Below are 14,697 nucleotides of genomic sequence, written 5' to 3'. Positions count from 1 at the left end.
AGACTGTAATTACAACACAAATATGGCATTTAGTTGTTTAGCCAGAGCAGGAATAGACTGTAATGTTGTGTAATTCACAGAATTAAACCCTAGAACGTTGATTTTATATAAAAAGGTGCTGCTAAATTTTGTTTGAATGATCTTTGTATCGCTATATAGATCTCTTCATGTGCCCTGGATTAGATTCTCACATTGCATGAATGTTCTTTTCATGAAGACTTTGTTTCTAATTATACTAGCCCAAATGTTTTGTAAATGTATTTATTGTTCTTTGTTATACTAGCCCAAATATTTTGTAAATCTTGTAGACTCATTAAAGCCATTTATTTGTTAATTCCTGCTTTGCGGAAAAAAATTGGCTATTTTGTAGGAAATAATTTTCAGTTTTTTTATCAAAGGTATTCTTTATTAACTTAATATTTCATTACTAGTTTGTTTTCATTTAGATTTATGAATAAACAAAAAGTATAAACATTCAGAGACAATGCTAATTTCTCTGAAAGTTCTATGTAAATGTGCTGATTTCTTTTCCTGTTTTAATGTTGATTTGTTAACCTAAAACAATTTTCTATAGGTTTTCCTAGTCAAACTTTAATATAACGTTAAATTTCTGTGAAGTTGACATTTTATTTTTCTTGGTGTATAGATAAAAAAAGACCTCAACCCAGAGCTTTTAATGCTAAGTGTTTCATAAAATGTATTTTGTAGTGTTTTTAATTTTTTGCCTTTTTTCTTAAAACAATAGGTACCATTTGGCCCCTTTGCCTTCATGCCAGGAAAACTTGTCCATACTAATGAAGTCACTGTTTTACTCGGGGACAATTGGTTTGCAAAGTGCTCAGCAAAGCAGGCTGTGGGCTTAGTTGAGCACCGGAAAGAACGTATGTACCAATTATAAATGATGTTTCTTTGCTGGATGTGTATCGGTTCACAAAGTGCCAAGCTGATGGACTGTTTATTATTAAAAGTACTTTCCATGATTTATTAGTCCAGGCTATTTGTAATTCTGTTGAATCGTAGGTAGTTTTAGGAAAACCAACATTTGAGAATGTGAGCTGGAGAATGGAACATCTGGGTTGGAAATATCACCCACATTAACATGTTTTCAGAAATTACAAAGTGCAAAAGTCATTACACATGGTTTTGTAGATAGAAGTTGGGAAGATGTAAGAATTGGGGGCATTTTATATTTTATAATTGGTTTTAAGTGCTTTCATAGACTTACTTTTAATACTTTAATACACAGAAGGAATTTACTTTCTACTTATTGAACTAAAAGAAATACCTCTTTGCAAAAGTAGAAACAATTCTTAACATGCTTTTTGGTTTAAAAGTTATATTTTCATTTTACAGAAGAGGAGACCAGGTATGGAGAGATGCTACCTAAAATGGCACCCCTATACTTGTTAAGTGGTTTGAGGTCTCTGCCTCATTATGTTGAGACAGTTCTTTAGTTTTCTTTATCTATGATATTTGTTGGTGTATACACATCCACACACACAATTTATAGTTGGGTGGGTTGGCTTGGATTCTAGCTTAGTTGCATTTTAAAATTAGGTTTGTTTAATACCTAGTCTATGTTTTTATTTCTATAATAGCATACTTAAATTGATAGTGTAATATCACCCCTACCTGCTTTTTAACCTTTTAGTTAAATGTGTGTTTGGAAATAAATTTTTGAGGATCCTTCTGTATAAATGAGGTCATATAGATAGAAAATAACTGAGTCTTCTAACGCTGAAATTATTTCACTTATACATGAGTGGGTACTAGTTAGAGAACTCATTTACTCAGTGAAATTCTGGGATCTATATTTAGAGACTCTAATTGCAAATCAGCTTCTGTAAGTTTATAACTGATACTTATTTTGATCTTTGATGACACTAATCAGAATCTTATTGTTAGACCTGTATATAATTTCTGGCAGTGATAGTTCTTTTGGTGTTATTACATTAAAGTAAGTCCAGTGTGTTAGAGGAAAGAGAATGGGCATACTTCTTTCTTATAGGAGAAGCCTTTCTTTATTTACTGGAGTAACTGCTGATAGGAAGTCAGTTCATAGTCTGTTGAGTTTGTTCACTTTGATTTTCATATGGATATTTCAGCAAAGAAATCTTTAGAATCAATTATGCTTTCATATATTAATGGGAGAATACTTTTAATAGAATAGAATGGAGCTTTAGAATAGAGAAATGTTTTTTGGTAAATCACTTTTCAGTATTAAAATATGGTTTTGGGAAATAACCAAACATGATAACTTTTGGGATCAATATTTATCTAAAATAATTTTCAGAATACATATGTATAAATTATGTTTGAGACCCTGTTATGATAGATGAATTCTAACAAGTTGTTTTATTCACACAGTTTTATAATAATTTATAACTGAAGAAAATGTTTAGGCATATTGTTGTACTTAATATTTATTAAGAAAAGATACTTTATTTTTCCGAAGGCAGAATATAACAAGCTAAACATGCAGTCACCTACCTCACTGCTGACAGGATAATTGGGGAAGGTGGGAGGAGGTCATTGGGTGTTAAAAAGGTAGTCAAGGTGAAGGACAAAGCAGTTTTAAAACAGCAACAACAAAAGGATATAGAGGAGCTGGCTTTCTGAGAAAGATGATTTCTAACAGTGCCCTACCCTTTGTGCTCAAATCTTGAATTTTTGCCATTTAACGTGAATATGACCAGCTTTTTAAAGTTTTTTTTAATTTTTGAAATTATCAGAGTGAAATTGACTTTTTATTTGGTATACCCTTCTGTGAGTTACAACACGTGTCAAGATTTGTTTAACCAGCACCACAATCAGGAAACAAAATAGGATACAGGATATACCACAGTCAGGACACAGGATCACACCAGAAACTCCCTCGTTTTCCTTTTGTGGTCACCCTCTACCTCTGCCCCTGAGGCCTGACAGCCGCTGATCTGTCTCTGTCACTGTTAATCTACCTTTTCCAGAATGTCATACAAATGGACTCATACACTATGTAACCTTTTGAGACTGGCTTCTTTCAATCACCGTAATGCCTCGTCCAGGTTGTTCTGTGTATCAAAAGTTTATTCCTGTTTACTGCTGAGTATTGTTCCGTTATATGCATGTACCACAGTTTTTCTATTCACTCGTTGAAGGACATGTGGGTTGCTTCTATTTTTGGCAATTATGAACAGAGCTGCTATAAACCTTTGTGTACAGGTTTTTGTGTGACTATAAATTTTCATTGCTGTTGGTAAATACCTACAAGTGGAATTGCTCAGTCATGTGATAAGTGTGTGTTCAGTTTTTAAGAAACTGCCAAGCTGTTTTCCAAAGAGGCTGTGTTGTTTTACATCCCCCCAACCCCAGCAGGGTATGAGAGTCCTGGTAGCTTTGCATCCTTTTCAGCACTTGGTATTGTCAGTTTTAAAAATTTTAGCCATTTGAATAGGTGTATAGTGGTTTTAATTTGCATTTCCCTAATGGCTAATGATGCGTAGCATTGCTTCATGTACTTATTTGCTATCTATATATCTCCTTTCACCTGTTGACGTCTTTTATCCAGTTTTAAAAATTGGGTTGTATTTTTTCTTACTCTTGAGTTTTGAGAGTTCTTTATATATTATGGATACAGGTCCTTTGTTGAATATGTGATTTGCAAATATTTTCTCCTACTCTGCATCTTTTTATTCTCTTAAGAGTGTTTTTCTAGAGCCAAAGTTTTTAATTTTGAAGTTCAGTTTATCACTTTTTTCTTGTGTGGATCATATATTTGGTGTCATATCTAAGAACTCTTTGCCTAACCTCAGTTCATGAAGATTTTCTTTTAAAATGTTTATACTTGAACATATTACACTTAGGTCTGTAATGCATTTTAAGTTAATTTTTGTATAAGATGTGAGGTTTAGTTCAATCTTTTTGCATATGGATATCCAGTTGTTCCCACATCTTTTGTTGAAAATACTGTCCATTCTCCATTGAATTGCCTTTGTACCTTTGTCAAAAGTGAATTGGTAATCAAAACCACAATGAGATACCATTTCATCCCTACTAGAATAGCTATAATAAAAAAGACAGGCAATAATATATATTGGCGAGGATGTGGAAAATTGCACCCCTCATATGTGGCTGGTGAGCAAGTAACCTGGTGAAGCCATTTTGGAAAACAGTTTGGAATTTTTCATGAAGTTAAACATTGAGTTACCATATTACCCTGTTCCACACCTTGATAGTATTATACCCAGGAGAAATAAAAACATATGTCTTCACAAAAAGTTATACGTGAATGTTAACAGCAGCACTATCCATAGTAGCCAAAAAGTGGAGACAACCCAAATGTCTATCAACTAATGAATGGATAAATAAAATGTGAATGTTGTTCAGCAAGAAAAAGAAATGTACCTTGAAAACATTATGCTAAGTGAAAAAAGCCAGCTACAAAAGGCTGTTGTCTGATTGTGTGGTTCCACTTACATGAAATATTCAGAATAGGCAGATTTATAAAACAAAAAGTAGATTAGTGGTTGCTAAGGGCTAGGATGGTATGGGGGAGAATGGGGGGTGACTTTTAATTTTTTTGAATAGGTTATATATGGACATGATACAAAATTTAAAGGATATTTATTGAAAAACAAATATCCCTCCTTCTGCTGTCCCTTAGCATCCACTTGGCCAACCTGGAGGCATCACTGTTATCATATCTTACTTATTTTGTGTGTTTACATCTGTAGACTTAGGCATTCCCAGCTCACCGTATACACAACCCCTCAAATGGTAGCACGTTTTTTTTGCATCTTGCTGTCTCATTCTTTTAATGTCTGCATAGCATTATATTATATGGATATACCATAATTTATTTAACCAGTCCCTTACTGATAAGCTTTTAGGTTGTTTTCAGTTTTTTACTGTTAAAAGCAATGGTGCAATAAATAACCTGTATATGTGCGTGTATGTATCATTTTGTATTTGTGTATCTATATGTGTAGGATAAATGACTAGGATTGAATGGTGGCATGAAGAGATATGTGTTTTTAACTTGGATAACGCTAGTCTGATGGGAGTGACTGACTGCTCCTTTGCCAACCCAATGTGCTATCGAACTTTTTTGAAATTGATAACTTATTATCGTCCCCTTGCCACTCAGCTGACTTCTTTTCCTCCATCCTTCCCTCCTTCCCTTCCTTCTTGCCTTCTGTTTATTGTGGTAAGGTACACATAACGTAAAGTTTACCATTTTAAAATGTACAGTTCAGTGACATTAGGTAAGTTCATGTTGTTGTTGAACTGTAACCACCACCCATCTCAAGAGCTTTTTCATTTTCCTAAACTAAAACTCTGTATTGTAAACAATAAGTCCCCATTCCTCCTGCCAACCAGCCACTGGTAACCAGTATTCTACTTTCTCTCTCTATGAATTTGACGATTCTAGATAAGAGAATAGTATAATAAGTAGAATCATATAATATTTGTCTTTTAGTGACTGGCTCATCACTGATCATAATGTTTTCAAGGTTCATCCATGTTATATCATGTATCAATTTCCTTCCTTTTTAAGGCTGAATAATATTCTGTTGTGTGTATATACAACATTTTGCTTATCTGTTCGTATTTCGATGGACACATGGGTTGTTTCTACCTTTTGGCTGTTATGAATAATGGTGCTGTGAACATGGATATACAAATATCTGTTCAATTCCCTGCTTTTAATTCTTTTGGGTATATACTCAGAAGTGAAATCGCTGGATTGTACAGTAATTCTGTTTTTTGAGAAATCACCATGGTGTCTTCTACAGTGGTTGTACCATTTTACATTACTACCAGCAGTGTACAAAGGATCCAGTTTTTCCACATCCTCACCAACACTTTACTGTTTGATAATAACCATCCTAATGGATATGAAACAGTATATCATCGTGGTTTTGATTTGCCTTTCTGTAATGACTAAGGATGTTGAGCATCTTTTCATGTGCTTATTGGCCATTTGTAGAAGTCTTTGGAGAAATATCAATTGAGGTCCTTAGCCCGTTTTTAAATTGGGTTGTCTTTTTGTTGTTGAGTTGTAGGAATTCTTATTCTGGATGTTAGCCCCTTATCAGCTGTATGATCTGCAAATATTTCCTCCCCTTCTGTGGATTGCCTTTTCACTCTTTCAATAATGTCCTTTGATGCACAAAAGTTTTCAATTTTGATAAAGTCTAGTTTGTCTATTTTTTCTTTTGTTGCTTGTGCTTTGGATATCATATCCAAGAAATCATTGCCAAATTCAGTGTCATGAAGCTTTTCCCCTATGTTTTCTTCTAAGAATTTCATAGTTTTAGCTCTTCATTTAGGTCTTTCATCCATTTGAGTTAATTTTTATGTACTGTGTAAGGTAAGAGTCCAACTTCGTTTTTTTCCATGTGGATATCCAGTTTTCCCTGTGCTGTTTGTTGAAAAAGACTGTGCTCACCCCATTGAATGGTTTTGGCACTGTTGTTGAAAATCATTTGAACATATATGGGAGGGTTTATTTCTGGGCTCTCTATTCTATTTTGTGGTCTCTATGTCTGTCTTAATGCCAGTACTACAGTGTTTTGATTAGGTAACTTTATAGTAAGTTTTGAAATCAGAAAGTATGAGGCCTCCAATGTTGATCTTCCTTTTCCAGATTGTTTTGGCTATTTGGTGAGATTCCATATGAATTTGGGGATGGATTTTTCTGTATCTGCAAAAAATGTTATCTGGGTTGTCATAGGGATTGCACTGAATTTGTAGATTCCTTTGGGTAACTAGGAATAGAAGATAACTTTGTTAAAGATTGACATCTTTAACAATATTAAGTCCTCCAATCCATGAACACAGGATGTCTTTCCATTTATTTGTGTCTTAAATCTTTAATTTCTTTCAGCAATGCTTCTTAATTTTTATTTGTCTTATGCCTCTTTGGCTAAATTTATTTCTAAATATTTTATTTTTTTCAATGCTATTGTAAATGGAATTATTTTCTTAATTTCCTTTTCAGATTGTTCATTGCTGGTGTATAGAAATACAACTGATTTTTGAGTGTTGATTTTGTATCCTGCAACTTTGCTGAATGTGTTTATTAGCTCTTTAACAGTTTGTGTGTGTGCGTAATGTTTAGGATTTTCTACATATAAGATCATTATTATCTGCCAATAGAGATAATTTTACTTCTTCCTTTCCAATTTGGATGCTTTTTCTTTCTTTTTCTTGCTTAATTGCTGTGGGTAGAACGTTTAGTGCTGTGTTGAATAGACATGGTGATAGTGGGCATCCTCATCTTGTTCCTGATCTTAGGGGAAAAACGTTCAGTCTTTCACCATTGAGTATGATATCAATTTAGGTTTTTCATATATTGCCATGTTTAGGAAGTTATCTTCTATTCCTAGTTTATTGAGTGTTTTGTATCATGAAGTCATGTTGGATTTTGTCAAAGGCTTTCTCTGCATCAGTTGAGATAACCATTTGGTTTTTTTAACCTGTACATTTTGTTAATGTAGTCATGCTGCATTTTGTTTGCTAGCATTTTTTTCCCAGTTTTATTGAGATACCATTGACATACCTCACTGTATGACTTTCAGGTGTGTAGCATAAAGGTTTGACTTACATATAGGTGTGAAATGATTACCAAAATAAGTGTAGTTAACATCTATCACTTCGTATAGATACAATAAAAAGAAATGGAAAAAAAAAGAAAAAATTTTCTCCTCGTAACGAGAACTCTTACTCTCTTAACTTTTCATATCTATCATACAGCAGTGGTAACTATATTCATCATGTTGTGTGTTACATTCCTAGTTCTTATTTGTCTATAACTGGAAGTTTGTACCTTTTGACCACCTTCCTCCAATTCTTCTTCCTCCTATCCCCCAATTTGCTAGCATTTTGTTGAGGATTTTTGCATGAGTACCTTCATAAGGGATATTGTAGTTTTTGTTTCTTTTAGTGTCTTGTCTGGCTGGCCTCATAGAATGTGTTCCTTCCTCTTCAATGTTTTGAAATAGTTTGAGAATTGGTATTAATTCTTCTTTGAATGTTCGGTAGAATTCATCTGTGAAGCCATCTGTTTCTGGGCTTTTCATTGTTGGGAGGTTTTTGATTACTCATTCAGTCTCCTTACTTGTAGATCTATTCAGATTTTCTACTTCTATCAGTTTTAGTAGTGCATTTGTTTCTAGGAATTTGTTCATCTAGGTTATCCAATTTGTTGGCATTCAGTTTTTCGTGATGTTCTCTTATAATCCTGTTTATTTCTATAAAATAAGTAGAAATGTATCCACTTCTATTTCTGATTTTAGTAATTTGAGTCTTCTTTTTCTTAGTCAATCTAGGTAAAGACGTCAATTTTGTTGCTCTTTTCAAAGAATCAGTTTTTTATTTTGTCGAATTTTCTCTGTTGTTTTTCTATTCTCTATTTTGTTTATCTCCAGTCTAATCTTTGTTATTCCTTCCTTCTGCTAGCTTTGGGCTTAGTTTGCTCTTGTTTCAAGTTCCTTAAAGCATACAGTTAGGTTATGATTTGAAATCTTTCTTCTTTTTTAATGTAGGTGTTTATAAGTATAAATTAATTTCTTAGCACTGCTTTTCCTGCATCCTGTAAATTTTGCCATGTTGTACTTTCAATTTCATTGGTCTTAAAGTATTTTCTAACTTCCCTGGTGATTTCTTCTTTGATGCATTGATTAATTCAGTGTTTCGTTAAATTCACACGTATTTGTGAATTTTCCACTTTTCCTTCTGTTATTGATTTCTAGTTTTAAATTCTTTGTATGGTTTCAGTCCTGTTAAGATTTTAAAGACTTGTTTTATGGCCTATCATATGATCTTTCTTGGAGAACATTCCATGTTTCCCTTAGAAGAACGTGTATTCTGCTCCTGTTGGGTGGAGTGTTCTGTATACGTCTGTTAGGTCCAGTTGGTGTTGTTCAAGTCCTCTATTTCCTTCTGCTCTTCTTTCTGGTGGTTCTATCTCTTATTGCAAGTGGGGTATTGATGTCTCCAGTTCTTATTAGAGGACTGTTTCTCCCCTGAATTCTGTCAATTTTTTGTTTTTTTTGCTGAGGAAGGTTAGCCTTGAGCTAACATCTGTGCCAGTCTTCGTCTGTTTTGTATGTGGGTCGCTGCCACAGCATGGCTGACGAGCGGAGTAGGTCTGCGCCCAGGATCTGAACGTGGGCCACCGAAGTAGAGCATGCCGAACTTAACCACTGTGCCACGGAGCTGGCGCCGTGAATTCTGTAAATTTTTACTTCATTTATTTGGGGCTCTGTTGTTAGGTGTTTCTTGTGTATAATTGTCATATCTTCCTGATAGATTGAACATTTTTATCAATATAAAATATCCTTTGTCTCTTGTAACCTTTTTTGACTTTCTTATTTTGTGTCATGTTAGTATAGCCACTCTAGTTCTCTTTTGGTTACTATTTGCATGGAGTATCTTTTCCATCCTTTCACTTTCAACCTGTTGGTGTCCTTAGATCTAAAGTGAGTCTCTTGTTGACAGCAGGTAGTTGGATTCTGTTTTTGTTTTTGTTTTTTAAATCTATTCTGCCAATCTATGCCTTCCGATCAGGTGGTTTAATCCATTGACGTTTACGGTAATTAGTTATAGGGCAGGACTTCCTTATGCCATTTTGTTATTTATTTCTTCTCTGTATGTCTTACAGCTTTTGTCTCATTTCCTTCGTTACTGCTTTCCTTTGTGTTTAGTTGATTTTTTGTAGTAAAACGTTTTGATCCGCTTCTCACTTCCTTTATTAATATATTTTAGGTGTTTTCTTTGTGATTATCATGGAAATTACATATAACATCCTAAAGTTATAACAATGTATTTTGAATTGGTACCAACTTTACTTGAGTTAACATATAAAAAACTCTGTTCCTATACAGCTCCATCTCCCCTCTTTTAATTTTATTTATTTATTTATTATTTCCCCCAAAGCCCCAGTAGATAGTTGTATGTCATAGCTGCACATCCTTCTAGTTGCTGTATGCGGGACGTGGCCTCAGCATGGCTGGCGAAGCGGTGTGTCAGCGCGTGCCCGGGATCTGAACCCGGGCTGCCAGCAGCGGAGCGCGCGCACTTAACCGCTAAGCCACGGGGCCGGCCCTCCATCTCCCCTCTTTATATTATTGATGTCACAGATAACATCTTTAGACATTGTGTACCTGTTAACATAGATTTGTAATGATTTTTTATGCATTTCTCTTTTACATCCTGTGGCAAATAAAAAGTGGAGTTATAAACCATAATGACAATAATCCTAGTTTTTATTTTTGCCCATGTTTATCTTTACTGGAGATCTTTTTATCTTCGTATGGCCTCGTGTTATTGTCTAGTGACCTTTCATTTCAACCTGAAGAATTCCCTTTAGCATTTCTTGTACGGCAGGTCTAATGATAATCAACTTCTTCAGCTTTTGTTTGGAAATTCTTAGTTTCTTGATTGTCTTCAAAGGACAGTTTTGCTGGATATAGGATTCTCAGTTGTCAGTCTTTTCTCTCAGCACTTTAAATACAGTCATGCATTGCTTAATGATGGGGATATGTTCTGAGAAATGCATTGTTAGGTGATTTTGTTGTTGTGTGAATGTCACAGAGTGTACTTACAGAAACCTAGATGGTATAGGCCACTACATTCCTAGGCCATGTGGTACTAATCTTATGGGACCACTGTCGTATATGCTGTCCATTGTTGACCAAAACGTTGTTGTGTGGCGTATGACTGTATTTCAGCTCACTGCCTTCTGGCTCCCAAGGTTTCTGTTGAGAAATCTGCTTATATTCTCATTGAGGATCCCTTATATGTGATGAATCACTTTTCCTTGCTGTTTTCAAGATGTTCTCTTTGTCTTTCAAAACTTTATGCGTCTTGGGGTGGGTCTCTTTGGATTTATTCTACTTGGAGTTAGTTGACCTTTTTGGATTTATAGATTTATGTCTTTTGTCAAATTCAGGAATTTTTTGGCCATTTCTTCAACTAATCTCTTTGCCTCTTTTTCTTCTTTTTCTTCCTGAGACTATGTTAATGTGTATATTGGTCCACTTAATAGTACTCCATAAGTTCCTTAGGCTCTGTTCATTTTTCTTCATTCTTTTTTCCTTCTGCTTCTTAGACTTGATAAAATGTCCAATTTTCAGGTACACTGATTGTTCCTTCTGCTTGCTCGAGTATAGTATTTAACCCCTCTAGTGAATTTTTCAATTCAGTTATTAAATTTTTGAGCTCCAGAATTTCTGTTTGGTCCTTTTTATAATTTCTATCTCTTTGCTGATATTCTCATTTTGTTCATACATTGCTTTCTTATTTCTTTTAGTTCTTTGTGTGTTTCTTCCCTTTAGCTCTTTGAGCATATTGAAGGCAGCTGTGTTAAAGTCTTTGTCTAGTACATCTGATGCCTGTTTTTCTTCAGGGACAGTTCTGGATTTATTTTGTTCTTTTGAATGGGCCATGTTTTCCTGTTTATTGTGTGTCTTTTGATTTTTTGATGAAAATTGGGCATTTGAAAGTCTTTCAGACTTGCTCAGTCTTGCAAACTGGTGAGGAGGACCTTCACTAACAAGCTGGGCTTGCCCTGAGCCTTTTTATCAACCCAGAGTGAAAGGTTATGTTCTTGCATGTGTTTTCTGAGCATATGTGTCTCCTGGGTCTGTGTGTGGATTTTTTAATTTCCTGTCCACATGGCTTCTTTTGATTGTCTTCATTTCCCAAAGATTCTCAGCTCAGCTTCTCTTTGCAGCCTCAGATTGTATGTTGTGTGGCTCCACCCCTAATCTCTTGCCCCGGGTGTGCCTGTTGGTCTGTAATCCCCCTGCAGGTTTCATGAGCATCAATGGCTGATTCCATCCCCCGACCCCGACTTCCCCCCCAAGATCTGGTTTAGGGGAGACAGATTCCAGTTCTTTAGGCAGTCCCCAGACTGCTTAGAATGTTGCAAATAAAGTCTGGTCTGTTCTCTGTGGTTCGAGGGAGGGAAATGGGATCTGGGCTGCTGCTTTCTCCAGACCAAAACTGCTCCACACTGGGGAGGGAGTGGGGAAAGGCAGGTAAAAATGCCAGGAAATTTCCTGCTGTTTTGACTGTGGCTTTTTCTTGTTTGGGTGGGTGTTTGGTTGCTGTAGACCTTTGACTGTTTTCCAGAGCTCCTATAAGGTCTTTTCGTTAGTTTCTGGTTGTTTTTTCATTTTTTTTTGTGGGGGAGGGAGACAAGGTCTTGGAGCTTTTTAGTCTGTAATTTTGCGCTTTATTGTTGTTTTAGGGAAGATTTTATTTTCCTTTGAGCGTAGGAAACTTCTGAGCATGTTTGTGGTAAGTGTAGTGAGTGATTAATGGTTCAAGAGAAAGAAGAAATGAGGGGCCAGTCCTGAGGCTTAGCGGTTAAGTGCGCGCGCTCCGCTACTGGCGGCCCGGGTTCGGATCCCGGGCGCGCACCGACGCGCTGCTTCTCCGGCCATGCTGAGGCCACGTCCCACATACAGCAACTAGAAGGATGTGCAACTATGACATACAACTACCTACTGGGGCTTTGGGGAAAAAAAGGGAAAAAAAGGAGGAGGATTGGCAATAGATGTTAGCTCAGGGCCGGTCTTCCTCGGCAAAAAGAGGAGGATTGGCATGGATGTTAGCTCAGGGCTGATCTTCCTCACACACACAAAAAAAGAAATGAGACAAGATCCTGGAGGTGATGGGATTAAGAGCATAGGTAGAAAATGTAGCTTTGGAAAGTATCAGTGAAAAAGAGAAAGAGGCAAGAAGGATAGGTGAGGAATATTTGGGTTAGTGAAGTTAGTCGGGTTTATTTGTCAGTGGTGGGAGAGGTTAGGAGCTTGAAGTATGTGTGGAGTATGTGTTGTGGAGATGTGATATGGCCGTCAGCCGAGGTTTATGATTTATTGGCAGTATGTGCATTCTTGAGTATTTTCAGTGAGGCAGATTAAGTGCATTGATACTTTGTTACAAAGTATAAGTTAATGATTTTGGTTTTATCTGTATAACAAACATAGCTTTAAAACATTACGTAGCTTCTTACAACGTCTAATGGAAAAGGAGCAGGGTGCTGCTCCCTCCTTCTTGGCTCCCAGCTCCCATTCCCCAGAGGGCATTACTTCCAGTCTTCTGGCTGGTCTTGTGCTCTGCTCTCTTTATCTGTATTTCCCAAGTAATTTGCATATTCTATTTTCTTGGTTTTTTTTTTTCAATTTTATGTAGTATCTATTAGCTACCTGCCTGTAATTAATGGAGAGCATTTAGATCATTTACATTTTCTTCTCCTTGTCCCTGCTCCTCCCATCTTTTTAATATTTTCTATTACAATTTTTGTTAAATCAGTGTTCGTGGTTAGATGTAATTCTATTTCCATGTTTGTATAGCCTCTCATTTGAAGTTAACTGCTTTTTTTTGTTTGTTACATAATGGTATGTATCAATCATTACTTCAAACACTTTCGTTTTGTTCTTAGAAATCTCTGTACTGGAGTTATTCGTAGTCCTGCTTCGATTCGGACTGGTTCCCATCTTGAACAAAGGACAGTTATCTTCCTGGTGTCTTCCTTTACCATTATACCATGTCTTTGTCTCTTATTTATTATTCCCTGTTTCTTGGTTCCCATGGCATTTCCTTTCAAGTTTCACTTGTTTCATTGGAGTGTAGCCTTTAGCCTGGGAATGTACTTGGGAGATAAATTTTGCATGTCTGAATTTTTTTTTTTTTTGGTCAGGAAGATCAGACCTGAGCTAACATCTGTTGCCAATCCTCCTCTTTTTTTTTTTGCTGAGGAAGATTGGCCCTTGGCTAACATCCGAGCCCATCTTCCTCTACTTTATGTGGGACGCTGCCACAGTGTGCCTTGATAAGCAGTGCATTGGTCCGTGCCCGGGATCCAAACCTGCAAAGCCCGCGCCACCGAAGCAGAGCACGTGAACTCAACCACTATGCCAACGGGCCAGCCCCTGAAAGTATTTTTTATACTCCTGCTTTTTGTAACTAGACTGCCTAGAATTCTAGGTTTCAAATAATTTTTCCCTCAGAAATGTGAAAGTATTATCCTGTTACCTTCTGTCTTTTGTGTTATTAAAAAATCTGATACCATTCTCTTTCCCTTGTCTGTAACTTGTTTTTCTCTTTAGAATCTTTAGATTCCTTTCTTTATTCCCCAGGATCTGAAATGCCACAGTGACATGCCTTGTGTGGGTCTTTTAAAATTTATTTGCTAGATGTTTGGTGGTTCTTTCAGTGTGGAGATTCTCTCTCTCTCTTTTTTTTTTTTTTTGTGAGGAAGATCAGCCCTGTGCTAACATTTGCCAATCCTCCTCTTTTTTTGCTGAGGAAGACTGGCCCTGGGCTAACATCTGTGCCCATCTTTCTCTACTTTATATGGGACAATGCCACGGCATGGCTTGCCAAGCAGGGCTGCCGCAGCGGAGCGTGCACACTTAACTGCTTGCGCCCCTGGGCGGGCCCCCACAGTATGGAAGTTCATGTCCTACAGTTCTGGGAAATCTTGAATATTATTTCTTCTATAAGTTCCTTCTCCTGTTGTCCATCTCTTTGTCTTTGTTATAAGTTTTGAAGTGATTTCTTTTACTTTATCTTTGGAATCAGGTTGATTTTTTTTTTTTCCCCCCAATTTCTGTGCATTTTAATTTCCAGGAGCTCTGGGTTTTTTTTTTTGTTGTTGTTCTTTGACTGTTCCTTTGATATATCATACTCTTCTTGCTT

General features: G+C 36.2%; 1 protein-coding gene across 3 annotated transcripts in view; it reads left to right on the top strand.

Moving 5' to 3' along the window:
- The window catches only part of URI1 (URI1 prefoldin like chaperone), a 72,049-nt gene that overhangs the window by 42,404 nt on the left and 14,948 nt on the right, over window positions 1–14,697 (top strand). For all 3 annotated transcript variants that reach the window (XM_087421867.1, XM_087421868.1, XM_087421869.1), the window contains one exon: window positions 746–881. In XM_087421867.1, coding sequence (XP_087277993.1) covers window positions 746–881 — 136 coding nt within the window. The remainder of the gene's footprint in view (window positions 1–745; window positions 882–14,697) is intronic.

The sequence above is a fragment of the Ceratotherium simum genome, chromosome 33 (assembly GCF_057802395.1).
Source record: "Ceratotherium simum simum isolate JZ-2026a chromosome 33, ASM5780239v1, whole genome shotgun sequence".
In the NCBI taxonomy this organism is placed as follows: Eukaryota; Metazoa; Chordata; class Mammalia; order Perissodactyla; family Rhinocerotidae; genus Ceratotherium; species Ceratotherium simum.
This window is presented reverse-complemented; position numbering and strand designations above follow the sequence as displayed.